Consider the following 18,445-nt stretch of genomic DNA (forward strand, 5'->3'; position numbering starts at 1 on the left):
ACCAGAGGAAGACTATTTGGCTATAGTTGGACTCCAAAGGCCATACCCTAAAAGCCTAGTGATTTAGGGACGCAGGAGGAGAATGAAGAAACAGATCTTCCCTCCTCATCATGTGGAGGAAGAAACCCCCCATCTTCCTCCCACCTCTTCGTCCTGCCAAATAATCCCTTCGCTCCTCACCCAGCCCTGGCCGCTCTCCATCGGCAGCTCCCGCATCCCGCGTGGCTGCCGCTGGACAATGAGATGCTCTGTGCGGGGTTTTATGTAACCCAACCCAGTGATCGCCCTGGACCCCGCTAAAATGGAACGGGCTGTGATAAATAAGCTCATTTATCCCAATTATTCTTACGTAACTGGCTGCATTCATGGGGATGAAAACGCTTCCCTGATTTCTCGCCGCTTGGACACAGGCTGGCTGGAGGAGGGAGAGCGGTGGGAAAGTGAGGCATGGAGGGAGGAAAGGGGAAGGCAGAGGCTTTGAGTCCAGCCTGATGGAGCCAAAAGCAAATCAATAGCTCAGCGTTGCAGGCAGGATCCAGTCATTGCCAGCTGCAGCAAAGCAAGCACAGCGTGGGCAGGACCAAGCCCAGCCCAGGAGTAAGGTGGCTCCACGCTACCCTTCTCCAGCAAGGGGGGTTAACTGGATGCCCCATCCTTGCCAAGCTTCCTCCAGCAGCCGTGCTGGGCAATTGAACCATGAAATGGGATGGTTTAATGTGTCTCAAAGAAGGGATGAGTTCTCCAGGGACAAACACTGGGATCATTTTAGTCTCAACAGTGAAGTGGCTGGTGCACCAGTATAGCTGGGACAGGCTGCAATACTCATTCATGGCTAGCAGGGAGATGGTGTTTTACACCTTCCAGGCAAGAAGACTATAGCAAGAGATTAAACAAGAAAAACAGTGCCAGGGAGCACTGAGGGCAATTCAGTAACCTCCAAAGCTCCCCCATAACAAAAAGGATGCCTTTCAGGCTCCCCCTCTACCAGTCCTCCATGGAAAACGAAGGCTCTCGCTTTCCATAAATAGGAGCTCTGCCATTTGGCTGGTGAACGCTGTGCTCACAGTGAGCAGGGGCTGAATGTGAGCTGCTTTCTAATTTCAGGCCTGGTTTTGATTAGTGGGGAAGGTCTGGGATTCTCCCCTCTCCTTTCAGTAGCACTGGGGAACTGGAAACTGTTGGGGTGTTAGAGAAGTAGCTGTGTGGAGACTTCAGAGCCATGTCACCTCATGGGGATGCTGTCCCGCTTGGGCACCGGCCCCTCCCGCTGCCCCCAGACTCTCTGGGATCCACCAGCAGAACGAGTTTGCCAGTGCACAGCATCCTCCTATGGCACTGGCAGAGACATCAAACTCCCCTCCATGAAGCCCTGTGGTCGGCATATCCCAAAAGCAGTCCCCAGAGGAGGGGACAACTGGCTGGTCCTGCAGCTGCTGGCCTCTGTGACAGCAGCCAGCAGCTGAGCCTAACTGCCAGCAGCGGGCGGCTGTTGGTGGGGTGGGAGAGTCCCCAGGAGCCCATTCCCTGGGAGGCTTTGATGGCATGAGGGGAACGCCAGGCTGGCTGGGAGGAGGCAGGGAAAGGGGCTGAACAGAGGACAGGTGGCTCAGTTGAGATGCCAGTGGAGTGGCTGTGGAAGGGAACAGGGCAGAGAGGATGGAAAGTAGGAGCCATGCGCCTTATATGTACACACCATAAATATATCCTGGATATATACATCCCACAAATATGTGTATATATTATATACACACACCCCTTAAATATATATCTCCCCATACATACATGATGTGATGACAAAAGGAACTGGCTAATCCCCCTGAAGCATCATTCCAGCAAGATGTCTCTCCCTGAAGCTTTCCCTGCATCCCTATGGGTGATGTGCATCCCCTTGCTCACTGGGACCCAGAGAGTCCCCAAAGATCTCCTGGCATGGAAGAGGGCAAGAACTGTCCCCAGGGAGGCAGGAGCTGCAGAGCATCATGGCACACATTGGTTACGTTACACAGCTGGCAGTGCAGGCACATGGTGATAATGAAATGTGGTATTCAGGCCATTAAAATTTAACTCCTTAAATTAAAAGGGTTATTCAAGCCTTTCTTATGGAGCCAAGGAATGTAACTGCAGGCAGATGGGAGTCAGCATTCACCTGCAGCATGACCATGCCTCGGGGACACCTCGAGCCACTGTGGGGCTCCCAAGGGACCCAGCAGGTCACCTCCAGCCCCTGCTGCAGTCAGAGGACCCTGCCATTCCCCTTACCTAAAGGACTCCTCGACAACACGAGCCTGGCCAAGGGAAGAGCCACAGAGGTCACCACAAGCTTTGCGTGGCCATGTCACCCTAGGGTCCTCCTGTCTCTCTGATGTAGCAGCCATCAAACTGCCAGCACAGCAATGTCAATCACAATGAATTCTCATCACACAAATGGTCAGTGGGGTGGGATGAGGTATGGGCACAAGTGGAACAGGGATCATACTGGGGCAGGGAGCTGCTGCAGGGCAGCGTGCTGGAGCAGAGGATGTTGGCAAGATGGGGTGGCTTTAGAGACACATCTCCAATTAAGGACAAGCCCCGGCGTCCCTCCCAGCCCTCTTTCTTTGACAACTCGATGCCTGGAAACCGGCTAATCTAAACATCATCATTTCAGGGAGTTGTCAGAGCTCCCATCCTGCCCGCTCGTCCCTTTAACCACTTCAGCCCCGTCCCCTGCCCCAAGCCACCATACAGAACAGGGTGGCAGAGGCTCAGGCCAGACCAATGCTTGCTTGAAGACGGTGAACATTTGTTTTTCACCTAAAATCTAAAAAAAGTAAGATGAGATCCAGTCTCACTGAGGAACCGTCTCCTCCTCTGGGATCTGTGGGGTGCCTGGGCTGAAACACTGGTCCCATCCTGTTGCCTGGCCAGGCTGAGCACCATCCCACTGTGTTCAATTAAGCAGGTGCTTCTTCATTAAGCACAAGTGATTTGCTTTATTAGCTCTGGGCTAATAGACACGGGGCCCCAGCAGGGAGAGGATCATGTCTTGTCCCACTTCCAGCAACTGGGACAGAGCCTGAGCTGTGGAAGGAGCTGGCTGAGGCTTGGGAGTGATGCTCTGAGGGGTTCTGCTCCACTTTTCTGCTTATGGGTCTCAAAGCAACTTCCACAGCTGTGAGGAGGGCAGAGCCCCTCCATACTTCCTCCCAACCCTCCTCTTCCTCTGCTCCCTTCCTCTCTCCTCCCAAAGACTATCTCCCACCCTTCCTCCACACCCCAGGCTCCCCAACAGATGCCCTGGCTTAACCCACCCAACCAGGAAATCCACAGCCTCTGTGATACCCACTGCCCCTCCCTATCCCTCTGAAATTCTCCTGCCAGCAAAAGCAACATCTCCAGCCTGGCCCAGCAGCTGGGATCCTTTAGGAATTTGCAGAGAAAGCATAGATAAAATTAGGATGTGAAGAGGAGGAGAAGAGAGCAAGTGGGGAAGGCAGGAGATGTCATTGTCCCATCCTTTCCCTCCATATCAGCAGAGAAAATCCCCATCCTCCATTTTAATCCCCCCTTTGCTGAATCCAGGCTCCAGAGCTGCTCCTCCAGGCAAGGGAAACCATAGCAACCCCAGCAGTTCCTGCTTTACAAAATTCATAGCATTTTATGTAAGGGATTTTGAAGGGTTTGTGAGGTTTAGGAGCAGGGGAGCTCCTTCTGCAGGAGGCAGGTCTGGGGAGGAGAAGGACCCTCATCAGCTTTGGTTTCTTGGAATGGTTACCAAGCTCCCCAGGGAAACTCAGTGAAAGCTGCAGACCAGAGATGTGCATATCCTGGGAAGAGATGTGTGGATCTGGGAAGGAGATGTGTGGATTCTGGGAGGGGATGTGTGGCTCTCGGAAATCCAGAGGAGACAAGCCCTGCCTTCGCTTGAAAAGGGAAAGGTGCAAAGTGTTTCAGTGCAAACAAGAGAAGCCTCCCACGGAGCGTCTGCTCGGCAGCAGCCGCCAGCGTGACAAGCGCCGGGGGAGCCGCGGTGCCAGCTCAGCGCTCGGCCGCGGCCGCCTCGGCGCTCCCCAGGCATCCCTGGGGATCCCCAGAGCAACCAGGACGGATGCCTGAGAGGAACACAGCACAAATGTACGTCAGTATTTCAGCCAGCTTCAACTGGTGAAACAGCATTTTGATCCTGCAGAGTCTCAGCCCGTGGTTTCTGCTCCTCCCGATGCTCCCCCTGGACATCAGGTCACTGGGAGGTCCCTGTCCTGGCTGGCAGGATGGCTGCTTCACTGCTCACTAAAGCTGATAGTCCAGCCTGAAGCTGGGCACATCCACCTTGACTCGTGATGAACCCAGCCTTGCTCCCACCTTGGACATGACTGGAGAAAAATGCCCTTCAATAAGATCACCTTGAGATCTCCAAGCAGATATCCACCACCTCTGGACATTTTTATGATCAGTGAGATACCTGCAGCTGTGTACCAAACAGAGAGGGAAACAGGGCTGCTGCAAGGAGGAGTAATATCCTTTGGAATGAGCCAGAACCTAAGACAACTAAATCTGGAAACTTGACAGTCTACTCAGCCCAAGGTATGGCCCAACTTTTAGAATAACACAGATGAATGTGACAGCTCCTCTGAGGTGAAGCCCACTAGACAGACAACCAGCACCAGTCTCCAGCTGCTCAAGCTGGTGTGTGCCAGGACTTTCCTTGAGGAAACTTTATAGTGACTTATGGATAAAGCTGTTCCTGCCCATAGAATTCTGGAATGGTTTGGCTTGGAAGGGACCTTAAAAACTATCTCATTTCAACCCCCCTGCCATGGCCAGGGACACTTTTCACTAGACCAGATTGCTCCAAGCCCCATCCAACCTGGCCTTGAGCCCCTGCACTGATGAATCACTGACAACCTGCAAAGCTTACAAAATCCTATAGGAACATCTGAGCATCTGCAAAAGGCTCACTTGAAAAACAGGCAAACCTCTCCTTCAAACCCTCCAGGAAAGCAAAAAATTGCCTGCCCAAAGCACTTATTTTCCAACATTTAAACTTGCCAGTGACTTGATGGCAAAATGGATGGCAAAAGCAAGTCTTGCCCTGGGCAAGACTTGCAGGAGGCACCAGCAGCAGCTTTAGAGCACGTGCCTGGCTCCAGCCACCACCCCAGCTGTGAGGAACAACTCGTGTTCAAGTGAGTCCTCCAGAACCTACTCCCAGAGGGGCATTTACACCAGCCACTGATGCGTTCAGGCAAGCTCTGTTTGGAAGGGGAGGAAGGGTAGGGGCTGGCTTAGGAGTGGGGGAGAACTGTAGAGCAGCAGCAGCAGAAGATCCTTCCTTCGAGACGTCCGCTTCCCTTTCAGGCTGACAGCTGTGGCCTAATTTTCAAGAAAACTGACAAGCGCCTTATTTCTCCCCCTATAATTTCTCATCACTGCAAATAAAATAGGTTAAAGGAGCGGGTGCAAAGCTGTGGCAACAGGAGCTGGGAGAGACTGATCCTGTTCAGGGCATGCACAGTTTGTACACAGATGGGAGCTGTGGTCCCTGCTCACCCTTCCCCATCACTTTGCTTTAAGGTGAAGAAATAAAAGTGCTTTTCTTCCTAAAAGCATGGCTAAGGAGCAGGTTGCTGTCCTAGAGGTGGATGTGCCTTTGGAAGCCTATGTAGGAAAGGCAAATTGGAGGGAAAATGGTCCTGCTGGCTATCTCTAGACTTCTGAAAGCAGAGGGATAGGCTATGGCAGGAATACTCTGTGTTTGGGAGTGAAGCTTTCCAGAAGGAAGGAAAAGAGGGACTGGGAAGAGGTGGCAGCATCCCATGGCTCAGGGATAAGTGTACCCTGGGGTGGGACGTGAAGCTGCCTTGTCTCTTCTGCCAACAACTCAAGCACATCCTGGAGCTCAGGGAAGGAGGTGCCCATAACTCGGCAAGCCCTGCTGCACTTCCTACTCAAATGTCAGCTGAAAAAATACCCCATTTATGCAATGGTTTAGACACCCCAGATGCTCTTTCAGCTTTAGTGCCAGGCTTGCCTCCATGCCCGCTGCCTCTCAGCATTGCATTGGATTACAGTGCCTGCCCTGCCTTCTGAGCCAGGATTCCTGGAGGGATCCCAAGGAGGGATTCAGCCTGAGAAGCCTTCCACCCTAAAACCCTCCAAGGCCCATAGATGCATGAGAGGAGAGCAGATGGATGCTCCCTGCCCTGCCAGGACCCTAAGAGAGCACCCAGTGCTCTGAGAGGACCAGCTCCAGCTGCAGCTGAACACAAGGAGCAGCTCATGCATGAAGGGAAGGAGCACTGAATGGCAGGAACTCCAATCAAGGTGGCTTTTGCACAGCTCTATGCTTTCAGTGGGGAGGTAAAGATGTCCTATCCAGAGATATCTTATCTGAGGACATCCCATTCTGTGAGCAGAGTGCCCAGCTGGAGCCACTGGCTGAGCTGAGCTCTTCTCAGTTTTTAACTGAGTGTGCCCTGCGGCTGGGTGACAACTGAGCAAGATCCCCTGGAAGACAGGTGGGGGGGAAAAACACTGTTAATCAGCCTGATTTCCTGTCCTGGCTCTTCCCTCCACAAAGATGAATAAACTGAGTCGTCACAGGTGCAGAGCCAGAAAAAGAAGCACCATCAGAAGACCCGAGCCCAACCAACAGGATCAGACAGGTTAAGCTGCTTCCCCATGATGAGGGTCACCACCCCTTCAACCAGGCAAAGAAAATTTGGGAGACACTTTGGAAGCTGCTTGTGCTGAATCCCTGCTCTGCAGAACATGACAGTCAGCAAGCAGGGAAGCTGTGGGCTCCTTTCCCCACTGTCCAGTTTGCCTTCTCCCAGCTCCCTCCTTCCACAGCATTCCTGCTGTGATCCTAGGGAAAGTACTGGGAGGAAGCAGATATCCCTGCCTGGGGACCTGCCCTTTGAAGGAACTTGGCCATTTTGTGAGGGTTTTCCTCTCCTACACACATTTCCCCTTCCTCCCCTCCACCCTCTCACTGACCCAAATTAGTCCCAGCCCACGCCGGCACTGCTGTTCACATGTGGTTCCCATTTTTCTACAGGAAAACCCATCAAATGCTTCCAAGCAGCTCCAAGTACGGCTGGTCCTGGAGCAGCTTTGGTGGGTTAGCACAGCAAACTCATTTCCAGCATCCCAGCTCATGCAGCCCCTGCAGCTCAGGGGAGGTATCTCCTGTCCTTCCCTGGGGGGTACAGCCCCAGGAGTGAGCTGGCCAGGGCTGGCCCAGCTCCTGCTCTCCCAGAAGGGATAATCCTTTGACAGGGTAACCAGGCTCCTCCCTTGTGAAGGTCATGTTCTTGGTGACTGCTGGGGCTTTGTGACTCCAGAGCCAACCTCTACTCTGGGGGAAGCTGGGTTTTTCCCCTCTGGCTCCTGCTTCATGGGGCTGGAAGGGTATCAGAGTCCAGAATGATGTCCCAGAGCCTAAGTGAATTAAAACCTCAATAAGCACATGCTCCTGCGGGCTTGTGGAACTCATTGTACAATATAAAAGAGGCAACTTGAGAGCTGGGGGCTTTTGGAGGTACAGTAGGGTTGCTGGCTTCCTTCCAAATCCCATAGGAACCTGAGGAGACCCTGGAGGGCATTCACAGTGCAAGTCTGGAGCAGAATGAGAATGCAGGAAAGCTACCACATCACTGTAGCACTGTTCTGGATCTCCAGGCATGGGGTTTTACATGGCAAACTGAGAAGAGGAGGTTTTGGGGAGTAGGGAGAATGAAAAGGAGACACAGAGGAATGGGCTGGAGATGAACGAGGAGAAGCCCTCTGACCTCTGCAGAATTGGGCATGTTCACCACCCTGCTCCAACACCCTGTGACTGGCTGGGACCTTGGGTGAGAGGGGAGTCCCTCTTTCTGCTTTGCAAATGGACAAAATAACACAAACTAAAAAGCTTTCTCCTGTTCCTCCTGTTGGTGAGGCTTGAGGAGGGGGATGGCGAGTGCACAGTTCATTAAAGCCGGAGGGCAGGCGGCCAGCGAGCATCCTGGCAGGCAGAGCAGTGGATTTTCGCAGGCTCGCTGCCTCCTGACACAGAAGCTTCCCTTGTAGCACTCACAGCTGTTTGGATTTTACCCGAGTTCATATCACAGTTTATCAAAGAGGCTCCATTTTTTTTCCCCTCCTTTTTTTTTTTTTGCACTTTGCTGAATACAAGCCAAATGGTTCCCACAAAAACAAATGCAGGTTTTGTTCTGCACTGCAGTGGCATGGAGGGTGGGAGAGAGGAAGAAGTGACACGTGTCCCCCTTCCAGCCCTGATTCACTTGTAGAGGGATCTTCAGGGCATGGGTTTGGCAATGGAAGCTGGAGGGGGCACAGTGGCATCAGTACATCCAGAGGAAGGAGCAGGAGTGAGTCCTGCATCCCAGCACTGGGTGCCTCCAGATCATCAGGAGGTACTGGGGTGTTTGGTCAAGGAAAATGTGTGTCCAGAGGAGCTCAAGAGCATCCAGGCCTGGAAGAAGAGGAGGGTTTTGGTTAGCCCCAGCTCCTGAGCCTCTTCCAGTGGGGGGCTGGGAAGTGAGGACAGCACAGCAGGAGGAAAGGACAAGGTTAGGGATGAGGTGGGAGCTAGGATGGGGCTGGGGGGACACTGGCTCACTGCAGTATAGAGGCATCCTGTGGTTGTGGCACCCCCTTATTACCAAAACAAACACCCACTGGCTCTGTACAGGATCCCCAGTGCATCCCTTGCTATCCAAGCCTGCAGCTAAACCCCCATCCCACTCCCCCCTAACAGCCCTGCTCACTGGGATGCTGGCAGGCAGCCCTTCCCTTCCCACTCTCCCAGACAGAGAGAACAGCCCTGGGAATGCCAGGCAGGCCAGTCAAAAGTGATTTAACACGCACCTCACTGTGGGTCTGCCAAGAGCATGGGATGGATGTCTGTGCTCCACGCTCCTCCAGCCCTCTGCTCCCCTCCTCTCTGATTCCTCATCCTGGTTAGCAGGTTCAAACTCACTTTGTGTCTTTTTCACTACTTTTTGTGGAGAAGCTGGTGTTGTACAGTCATCCTCAGTATCTCAGAGACAGAAGAGCCCTGTTATGCCCAAAAAGAGGGACTGGCCACCCCAGCCCTGAGGGCATCATGTACAGCCCTTCATGCATCCAGTGTGACTTGCCAGTCTTTGTTCTCAGCTCTGCCCTTCTTACCCAGCTCTCCACTGGCTTCATCCCAGCAGGGCTTTGAGATCCCAAGAACAGTCAGAATTTCCAGCCAGGTGAACTTTTCCCGTCTGCTGGAACTATAAATCTGTGGCCCCATCACGAGACTTGGGATTTTCCAGCTCTGCAGCTAATGCCATAAATTGGCTGAACAACCTTATATGCTCCAGCCTATGTCTTCCAGAGTGGATGCAGAGCCAGCCAGCCCTCCTGACCAGTCCCCACAGGGTTCAAGCATATCCCCCAAAGGCCAAAGGACCATCCCTAGTCAAATGGACAAGTCTCACCAGGTGCATCACATGCCAGGTGGTTGAAAAGTCATGCCAGGGCCTCTTCCAAGCAGCTTAACCTCAGAAAACACCCTGTGAGAAAGTGCCAGGCAGGGGGGAGGTTTGTTTAACAGCTCTATAAAACAAGCTGAGACAACCCCTGCGGTGCAGGCTGTGCCTGGGGAGAAAAGTGCTGACTCAGGCCTCCTCTCTGCCCCAGGGTGCCACTGCTCTGCAAGAAAATGGCCTTGCTGGGCTTCAAAATTAACCCCTGCACTTCAAAGCATCCACACATGACATGCATAGGGATGTCTCCAGCCACTCAGGTACATCCCATACCCCAGAGGGATCATTTGCTGTGGCAAGGTGTATCAGCCATGAATGTCTGAGCTGTTCCATCTCAGAGAGCAGCAAAAAGCTGGCTGCTTTGGTGCTAGGCTTGACTTAGCCAGTTGAACCAGCTTCTGGAGCTCAGACTGACCCTGGGGACAGCACAGGAACTGCACAACCAGCCCTGGGGAGGTACAAGAGAGGAGAAGCCAGCTCCTTGCAAGGACAGCCAGCCCTATCCTCACGCTGCTCCAAGCAGCAACACTGATGTCCACGCAGTAGGGCTTAACCTCTCCTTTAATCCCCTCATCCCGCAGCGCTGGTACCAACCAACAGGCATTAAATCCAACCTGCAAATCTCAGTGGGAGCTGAAAAGCTCGGTGCCGCTCTGCTGCCTGCCTCTGACTGGCCAAGCAGCTTTCCCTCCACAGGACTCCTGCCTGGAGGACAGCCGTGCTGCTCCAAGGAGCCATGTGATGCTTTGGAAGCTCCTCCGCATTTTTCTGCTGCTCCAAGAGGTCAGCAGCTGAATGGGAATATTTGCTTCTTGCTTAAGGGCTCTGGTGAATCCAGGATGGCCACGTGCCAGCCAGGGCAATTAGTGAGAAGGGTGGAAGGCCTCAGATATGCTTATCAAGGTGGGAGGTAACATCACAGCCCCTGTCTCTGCCTGACCCAGGCTTCAAGGGTGAATTCTGCCAGTGAGGGCTGCATGTACTTCTCCCACCCATCTGCCAGCATCAGGCAGGCTCTGGAGCAGTTCTACATGTCTTGGGGACCACAGCTCCTTACAGAGCAAGAGACGGTCCCACCTCCTGCAGAGATCACTGGTCAAACCCCACTCCCATCCTCAAGCACGCAATGTACTATAACCTCTGTCTCTGTGACTGTGAGGACATATCAGGAGAGTGTCTAAAGTCCTTTCAGAGTCAGAAATCAAGCATGAACAAACTTGTGTTGGATTAGAAATAAACTACCTTTAATTGCAGATCCCCTACGTGACCTCACAGACCTTTGAATTTGCCCACCAGCAACGTGACGGGGAAAACTGCTGTGCTGTGCTTGAATAAAACCCCTGTCCCCCATTTCCCTTTCCTGTGAACACTAATCCTTCAGCTGGAAATCATTGCCTAAACGGAACAGGTCTATTTTCCTTCCCTGTTTCAGTGTTCCCAGGCCAGCCTGGGAAAGAGGCAGCAGTGGTCCTGGACCACACTTCAGCAGATGCCATCCCAGTCTCTCAAGCATTCCCCCCTGAGCTCTCCAGCTCAGGATGAAACATCACCAGCATCTCCTAAGTCAAACATGAGGCTGGCTTCTCACCCTGCTGTGCAAAACAGCTGAGCTGGCTTGTGGACAGGGGAGGGATGTAACGTGGGAACGCGCATACGGCTTCAATTTGAAAAGTGGCTAAAAATAGCTCCATGAGGCTCCCACATTCACTGAGTCTCTCCAGCAAGAGATCAACCTTTGCCAGAGAGTCCTGTAAAAGTTTTTCTCCACTATTTTCATCTTGCTTTTTCTGGAAGCAGCAGAGATGTTAGTTTACACTGGTCTTTTACCCACCATCAATAGGTTTCAGTTAATCACTGGTACCTGAGGGCATGGCTCACCCTCCCAGAACCACCACTTTGGCTCCAGTCCTGCATCTACCCCACATGAGCAACAACGTGACTTGACAAAGGACAGAGTCATCTATTTTTTAATTTTTTTTTTTTGCTTTACCAGATTTTTTGGGGCATGAGTCACTGTAAAAAGCCCCGGCTTGCTGAGCTGCTGTGAGCCAGTCCCACCGCACCTTTGGCTGGCTGCTGGGAAAGCTAGGCCTGCCAGCCAAGGCTCCTCCTGCCAGAGCTGGAGGGAAAAAGCTGGAGGTGGCTCCTCCAGCTGGAGGTGGCTCAGCAGTGGTCACTCTGGGCACCCTGCTTCCCTAACACAGCATGAGGCCATTTCACAGCCAAGGGTGGCTTATCCTAGGAGCTGTGCTGACTGGTGAGAGGAGAGTAGACACTGGGAATGTCTCTGGGATATTGTCTCTAGGATGAATCCAGACTTGGGCAAAGATTGTTGCCCAAGCAGATACAACTCCACACCCAGCCCAGCTTAGCAAATGTTGGGAACTCTGCATGCTGTATTTTCTCACTGCAGTCATGGGACCCCTTCATCAATACCTGGCACACCCCTGTGCCTTTGGAGAGGTGGCTCTCTTCTCCCACAGAAGCATGGCTTGTATCTCATGCTCTCTCCTGTTCATTTTGATGCCACATCCCTGAAAGCAAGGGAGGAAAACCCAGGGTCCTGCCAGCTGATTCCACCAAACGCCTCACTGATTTCTCCACCTCGCCTCGACCATTAACCCTGATATTTCCCAGCAAGCTGAGGAATGGCTATCCCCTGCCCCAGATTTTATTGCAATAAAGATGACTGCCTGCCAGCTGCGACGACACTTGGCATTCCAGCCTTCACAACATTTGGCTCTCCAGTCTCTGCCACAGCTCCTTAAAAAGCTGAAGCAAAATGTCCCAACTCCATGCATTGAAACACATGGCTTTGGATGGGCGAGCATCTTGCCAAGGCGGCTGGAGAGGCTCACTCAGCTTGGCACTCTGAGTACAAGCCTGTCTTCCTGCTCCGGCTGGTCTAGCTGTTTCTTAACGAAACAGGCTCTGACAACATTGTTTAATAAGGAGCCACTTTGCCTCCGGGGATAGGAGAGAGAAATATGGTGCCTTGACATGTGAAAGGCAAATCCTGTTTGCTCCAAAACCATTTGGTGGAGAGCGAGGGAAGCTCAAGCCTCCTCTCCTCAAGGAAATGGTTTTGGCTCTGAATGAATGTAGTACTTGGGCTGCTTGACCCTGCCATCCCCGTCCCACCCATCCCAGGGGTGCTCAGGGGCTTCAGTGAGGCTGCTAGGGTGTTCTGACCTGATGATGAAGGCTCCTCTGGTTTCCAGGAGTTTCCGTTCACTGCTGAAGCGCTTGAGCAGGTTGATCATGAACTTGTAGAAGTAGGAGTTCATGGTGGGGGTGGAGGGTGAGCACTCCAGGACTTTTGTACCTGGGGAGGCAAGGGGAGAGTGAATTTGAGCTGCGAGGCCCTGCTGCCAAAGCCTTGATGAGAGAGCAGACACCCAAAACATGGTCACAGCACTTAGACGATAAGGGCAGGGCATGGAAAGATTTTCAAGCCTCATCTGGTTGGTTAAAGCAGAGCCAGCCCTGTCCTAGCTTTCTCCAGCCCAAGGGAAAGCATCTTATGGTGGTCACAGCCCTGGAAGCAGCACCTGGGGTTAAAATGGGATTTTTGGGAGTTCATGTCAGAGCTATTCAGCTTCAGTAGCTGCTAGAAGGAGTGCCTGAGGCTCTAAATTGAGCCAATCCTATCTTAGATATGGCATGTACACTCACCCCAAAACCACCAGATTGCTGATGAGTTGAAGAGCCTGTAATCCAACCCCATAAACCACAGATGCCTCAAGCCCAGTGTGCACGTAGTGGCAGACACACATTCAGCCCTGGGCCACAGCACAGACACTGGTTTACACTCGGTGATATGATTTTCCCTGAGCAGGAGCCACTTGGTACAAGTGTCATATACAATGTGCCCCAGGGCTATCATAAAGTGCTGGTCAAACCACAGCAGAGCTCCAAGCTTAGGGATTGTCCTGGTCTGAGACTCTTGGCAGGGAGGGCAGGGAAAGGAGCAGCCCCCAGCTCAGGGAAATATCCCCTCCAAACACAAGAGCAGGGAGTTGGCAGGTAAAGATTGCTTTTCCCACAGTGAAACCCCAGGGGAGGTGGTTTATTTAGCAGGATGGCGCTCAAAGCAAATGTTTGGAGAGAGCATTTCAAAGGCGACTTTGCAAAAAGGGGAGTTCCTTAATTTCTCCTTCAGAAAGGCCATGTCTAAGGTGGTAAGGAGGGAAGCCAGCACACACGAGAATCCCAAGGCTACTCTCCACACACTATTTCCATCAGATAACCAAAGGAAACCTGAGCAGTTTGATTTATGGATGTTGTCTGCTTCTACGGACATTCAGCGGAGCACGGAGCAGCCAATTAAAGAGGTAATTAAACTGCCAAAGCCCAGGAAAGCTGATGGAAAAGCTGCTGGTCTGTTTTCTATCCTGCCTCTCCCAGCGATACACAAGAGATACACGCAGGGCAACTTCCCCAGGTTTGGATTTAACATCTAAGAGAACAGAGACAAAGAAAAAAGAAAATTAAATACAAGGTCATCCTAACCAGAACCCAGTGTCCTCTTCCTGCTGGAGCTGTGTGTTCACCCACCCCTTGGTATATCTGTAACCCCAAACCAGGCTTTGAAGCAGGCAGCTCCCCAAGCACAAGTGTTCACCATCGCATCATGTTTCCCCTCAGCTGCAGGGAAGATGATCTGGGCAAAGGAAAAAAAAAAAAAGGGATCCAGCCGAGCCAACGTGCTCCAAAACAAAGGTGTGTTTGTTCGAAGGCAGGGAGCACCCAGTGTGAAAATGCAGCCATGCCCCACTGTCGTCACTACAGCTGCTCAGCACTGCTCAAAAGGGAGCAGAGACATGGTCTGGAGGTGACATGGGGCAGATCTGCCTTCCCACTGTGCCTGCCTGCAGCTCAGCCTCAAACCTCCCAGCAGAGCCTGGGAAGGCAGGTGAAGATCAAGCAGAAACTGTCTTTCAAAGCTGGAAAGTGATATTCTTGCCCATTTTCTCAGCAACTCAAAGGCATCCAAGCCTGGCTGCGCTGCAACACAAGCCTAGCAGCAGGTAGGACATGCCACCTTCATTCCCAGCAGCTAACAACGCTCCAGTGCTGTAGCTTATCTGGGGGAAGGTCTGATTTTGGAGCTTCTCTCTTCTAAAGACCCCAAAAACAGTCTCTCTTAGCCCCAGAGCAGCATCAATGGCACAGTGCTCCCTCCACAAGCAAAACCAGCTTTCTGCCTCATTGTCATCTTGCATGCCTTCCAGCCAAACATTACGTATCCTAAAACACATCCCAAAAGAAAAACAGGAGGAGGCAGCAATTTTTTTCCTCCCTGACAGGATCAGCACTTCTGCTGTGCACAGGACAAAGCTGTATGGAGATGTATGGCTGCAAGACAGACCAGCCACAAGCACCTTTAGAAACGTGCTCTGAAGTGGTGCAGCATCTCCTGCATCTTCAGCTGGAGACTGGGAATCACCTGCTGGATCAGCTGAGTATCCAAAAGTCATAACTGCCTTGGAGATCAGATCCCAGCTAGTCTACAGGACCTTCAGTACTGTTGTTGTCTTCCATTGACTGTTCCTGAACCTTGGACCCTTCTGCCCAGCCTGGAAGCAAGGAAGGACTGGGATACAGAGATGGTGAAAACAAGTCTGTGCCCTGTTTTTCCTAGAAGAAAGCATTTGAGTCTGTCCACTCCAGGGAGTCTTTTCACCATCCTTTGCCTCTAGAAGCATTAAGACTGAACTCCAGAGGGATCATTTCTCCATCCTTTGCCCACCTGGTGCACAGCAGCTATGCCAGCATGTTCCTAAAGAAGGTTTCCACTGTGGCACACCATGCCAGAGCAGCCTTGCCAGTGCTCTCTAGGGGTAATGCTGGGAGTGAGAAACCAGGGTGGAGTCTGCCAGGCTGTAAAAGGCTCAACCAAACCTCAGATGGAGCTTAAACAGGCTATACTTCTTCCAAGCAGGCAAAGCAGTTCTCTTCCAAAGCCTCCCAATCCTCCAAACTTCCCATTTGCTCTGTTTACAGGATGTCTAGGAAGTGGCTGGCACCTTGTGTGCCATGGTGTAACCCTTCCTGGCGTAGCCCAGAGCTCAGCTCGCTGCCCTGTGGGTTACAGCTCAGCACGGTGGCATTCCCAGCCCGACAGAACTGTAGGAGCAGCTTGTCAAGTGTTTCTCTGAAGCACGAGAGACAAGCAGGAAGAAGTGTTAAGAAAACTGTGGCATAATTAATTGAAGCTTGCACCTCTCCCCCTTTCCCTGAAGCAAGACTTTGCAGATCCGTAACCTGCCAGATCTGCTGTTAACGTAGCTGGGGCTGGTGGCACGTCACAGCTCTGCTGCTTTTCTTTTTTTTTTTTAATCTGGTGTGGAGGAGGAAGCTGGGAGAAGAAGGATCCATGCTCAGAACACCATGCTCAGAACAATGATGAAACTTAGTCCAGACATCCACTAGACTAGGAACAAATGGGAATTTTGGGCTCAGAGGAACATCAGAGCAGTGAAACAGGACAAAAGGCATGTGGGAATTGCAGCTCTATGGCCGCAGTGAATCCACATCAGCCTGGGTCCTTGTAATTTAATCACAGAAGGGACCTTAAAAGCTCCTCTAGTTCCAACCCCTCTGCAATGGGCAGGGACACCTTCCACTAGATCAAGTTGCTCAGAGCTCTATCCAATCTGGCCTTGAACACTTACAGGGATGGGGCAGCCACACCTTCTCTTGGCAACATGTGCCAGTAACTCATCACCCTCACAATAAAGAATTTCTTTATAATACCCAAGCTCACATATTCTGTCAGTTTTATACCATTATCCCTTGTCCTACCAATGACTACACCAACCTCCTGCAGCCCAGGATGCCAAGCTAACAAATCCTTTCCCTGGATTCCCTTCACAGACTGGGGTAGAACCAGGGACACAAGCAGGCTTCTTGGATCATCTAAGTCAATACCAACATCTGTTCCCCCAGCCATGAGCGCCAGCTTGAGCGGAGCACACCCCCAGTGCATCCCTGAGCGCTCACCAGCGGCTCACGCTGTTCCCATCGCCTGCGTGGCCACACTATAAATCAACCCAGACAGGCAATTAGGGATCTATATTAAGGCCCTTATAAATATATATTGTACATCACCCTGGAACATTCAGGCTGTCTGGCTGCTTGATGGGCTGAGCTGTGTTGAGACCTACAGTATCCAAAGTGTCCCCACATTGCTCTGGGTGAGCCTGGCAGACTGACACAAACTTGGATTTTCCTATCTCAGCCACAAAGTTCTGAACTTCACCCTGGCATAAAACATAACTTCTATTAATTCACTATAATTGGTTTCAAACTAGTCTTAATTAAAACCGGTGTGGACTTGCTTAACTCCATTGAAACCAAATTGAAAGAAGATTGGAGCAGAATTGATTCCTTTCCGAAGCGAGCTAAAGCTGGGTAAGCTGGTTAAAGAGTATCCACAAGGGTATTTGCGGTGGTTTAGCTAAAATGATTTACCGCAATCTCTAATTGAAGCAATTTCAGCTCGGATATAGGGAGGGTAAGCTAAGAGTTGGCGAGGCCAAGCATCCTTCCCACCCGAGTGCTTTCCCCAAGGCATCATGTTTCCAGCTCAGCCCAGAGAATGATCTCCCTCGGCTCTTCTGGGAAGAACAGGGATAAACTCGGTGGCAGCCAGAGCTGGTCCGTGAGCCTCCGACCTGCCCGAGCGCCAGCGGCGTGGGAGTCGGCACTGCCAGATGGTGCTCGGTGAAACCCCGGGCAGCGACGTGGGAATCTGTGCAGCATCTCCCCCCGGCAGCCTTCCCCAGGATGTTTTGAATTTTAGCTTTTGCAAACACGGAGTGGTGAAGCCTCGTGGAGCAAGATAAAAATAGAGCCGTAAAAAAGGCAAATCCTCCCCTCCTCCTCCCAGAAAGCCGGCGCAGGGCGTAGCTGGAAACAGATGTGAAAATGTCGGCAGCTCAGCTGGGCTCTGGAAAACCTCCACTCTCCCCTTTCCAGAGCACAGGATGCTGCTGACGAAATAAACACATCAAAATTCTGGATTGCACGGCCAGGGGCTGTGCTCAGCCTGGTTTTGCTTGGACACAGATGGATATTTCTCCCCTTCCTACCTGGCTAAAGAGCCATGGGTTTGTAATTCCTGAGAATTCAACATCTTGACAGAAAGGGGCTCTCAGATAGGTTGGGGTACATATTTTGATGCCAAATGAGGCTTTTGCTGCTCTTTGTTTTCCCCACCTTATGCACGGTCTGTGCTCATGGGTGCCTTGGAGGAAGGTAGCAGGCAATGATAATCCTGATGGTTTTCCTAGGAAAGTTAGCAGTCCACTACTACCTCATTTTTCTTCACTAAGGTAAATCAATAAGCAAAAATGCAGCAGGGGTATAGCTCTGCCATTGTTCAGGAGCACAAATTACCCAGCAGAAATGCAAACCAGGAATGGATAAGCTTCATGGTGAGCTTGGAGTGGGTTGAGGCTCCTGCATGGAAAAGTGAAATGTATGGAAGACAACCTGAAGGAATGAGCAGCAATGGGGTTTGCTGGGCCATTTTCACACCAATACTCATTCTGCTAGTTTGTTTTTCACCTCATTCCTCACCTCACCCTAAAAATTCCTCACATCTTTGGGAAACTGAGGCAGCCCAGCAAAGTAACTCCAAAGGAGGGCTTGGCTATGAGTGATTTATCTACACCATCAACTTCTCCTTTGTCCACCACTACGACTCAGTAATCCCAGCTGTTATTTGGGAATCCCCAGGCTTTCTGGCTGGCTGTATGCTGTGACCATCTCAGGAGGGATGGATACCTGGAGGCATGCCAGGAGAGTTAACACTACATCTGGATGGTCTCTCCTGGGGCTTTCCACGGCATCCCAGCTCCACTATTACACTGCATCCAGGAAAACAAACAGATCACCCTTTATTGCAAATTCCTCTCCTCCCCAAGAGGCAGAAG

At 51.7% G+C, this 18,445-nt stretch overlaps 1 protein-coding gene across 1 annotated transcript in view; it reads right to left on the reverse strand.

The window, feature by feature from the left end:
- The window catches only part of VAC14 (VAC14 component of PIKFYVE complex), a 58,182-nt gene that overhangs the window by 7,277 nt on the left and 32,460 nt on the right, over positions 1-18,445 (reverse strand). The window contains exon 14 of the mRNA XM_077786351.2: positions 12,696-12,828. Coding sequence (XP_077642477.1) covers positions 12,696-12,828 — 133 coding nt within the window. The remainder of the gene's footprint in view (positions 1-12,695; positions 12,829-18,445) is intronic.

This window comes from Lonchura striata, chromosome 11 (assembly GCF_050655825.1).
Source record: "Lonchura striata isolate lonStrDom1 chromosome 11, ASM5065582v1, whole genome shotgun sequence".
NCBI classification, from domain to species: Eukaryota; Metazoa; Chordata; class Aves; order Passeriformes; family Estrildidae; genus Lonchura; species Lonchura striata.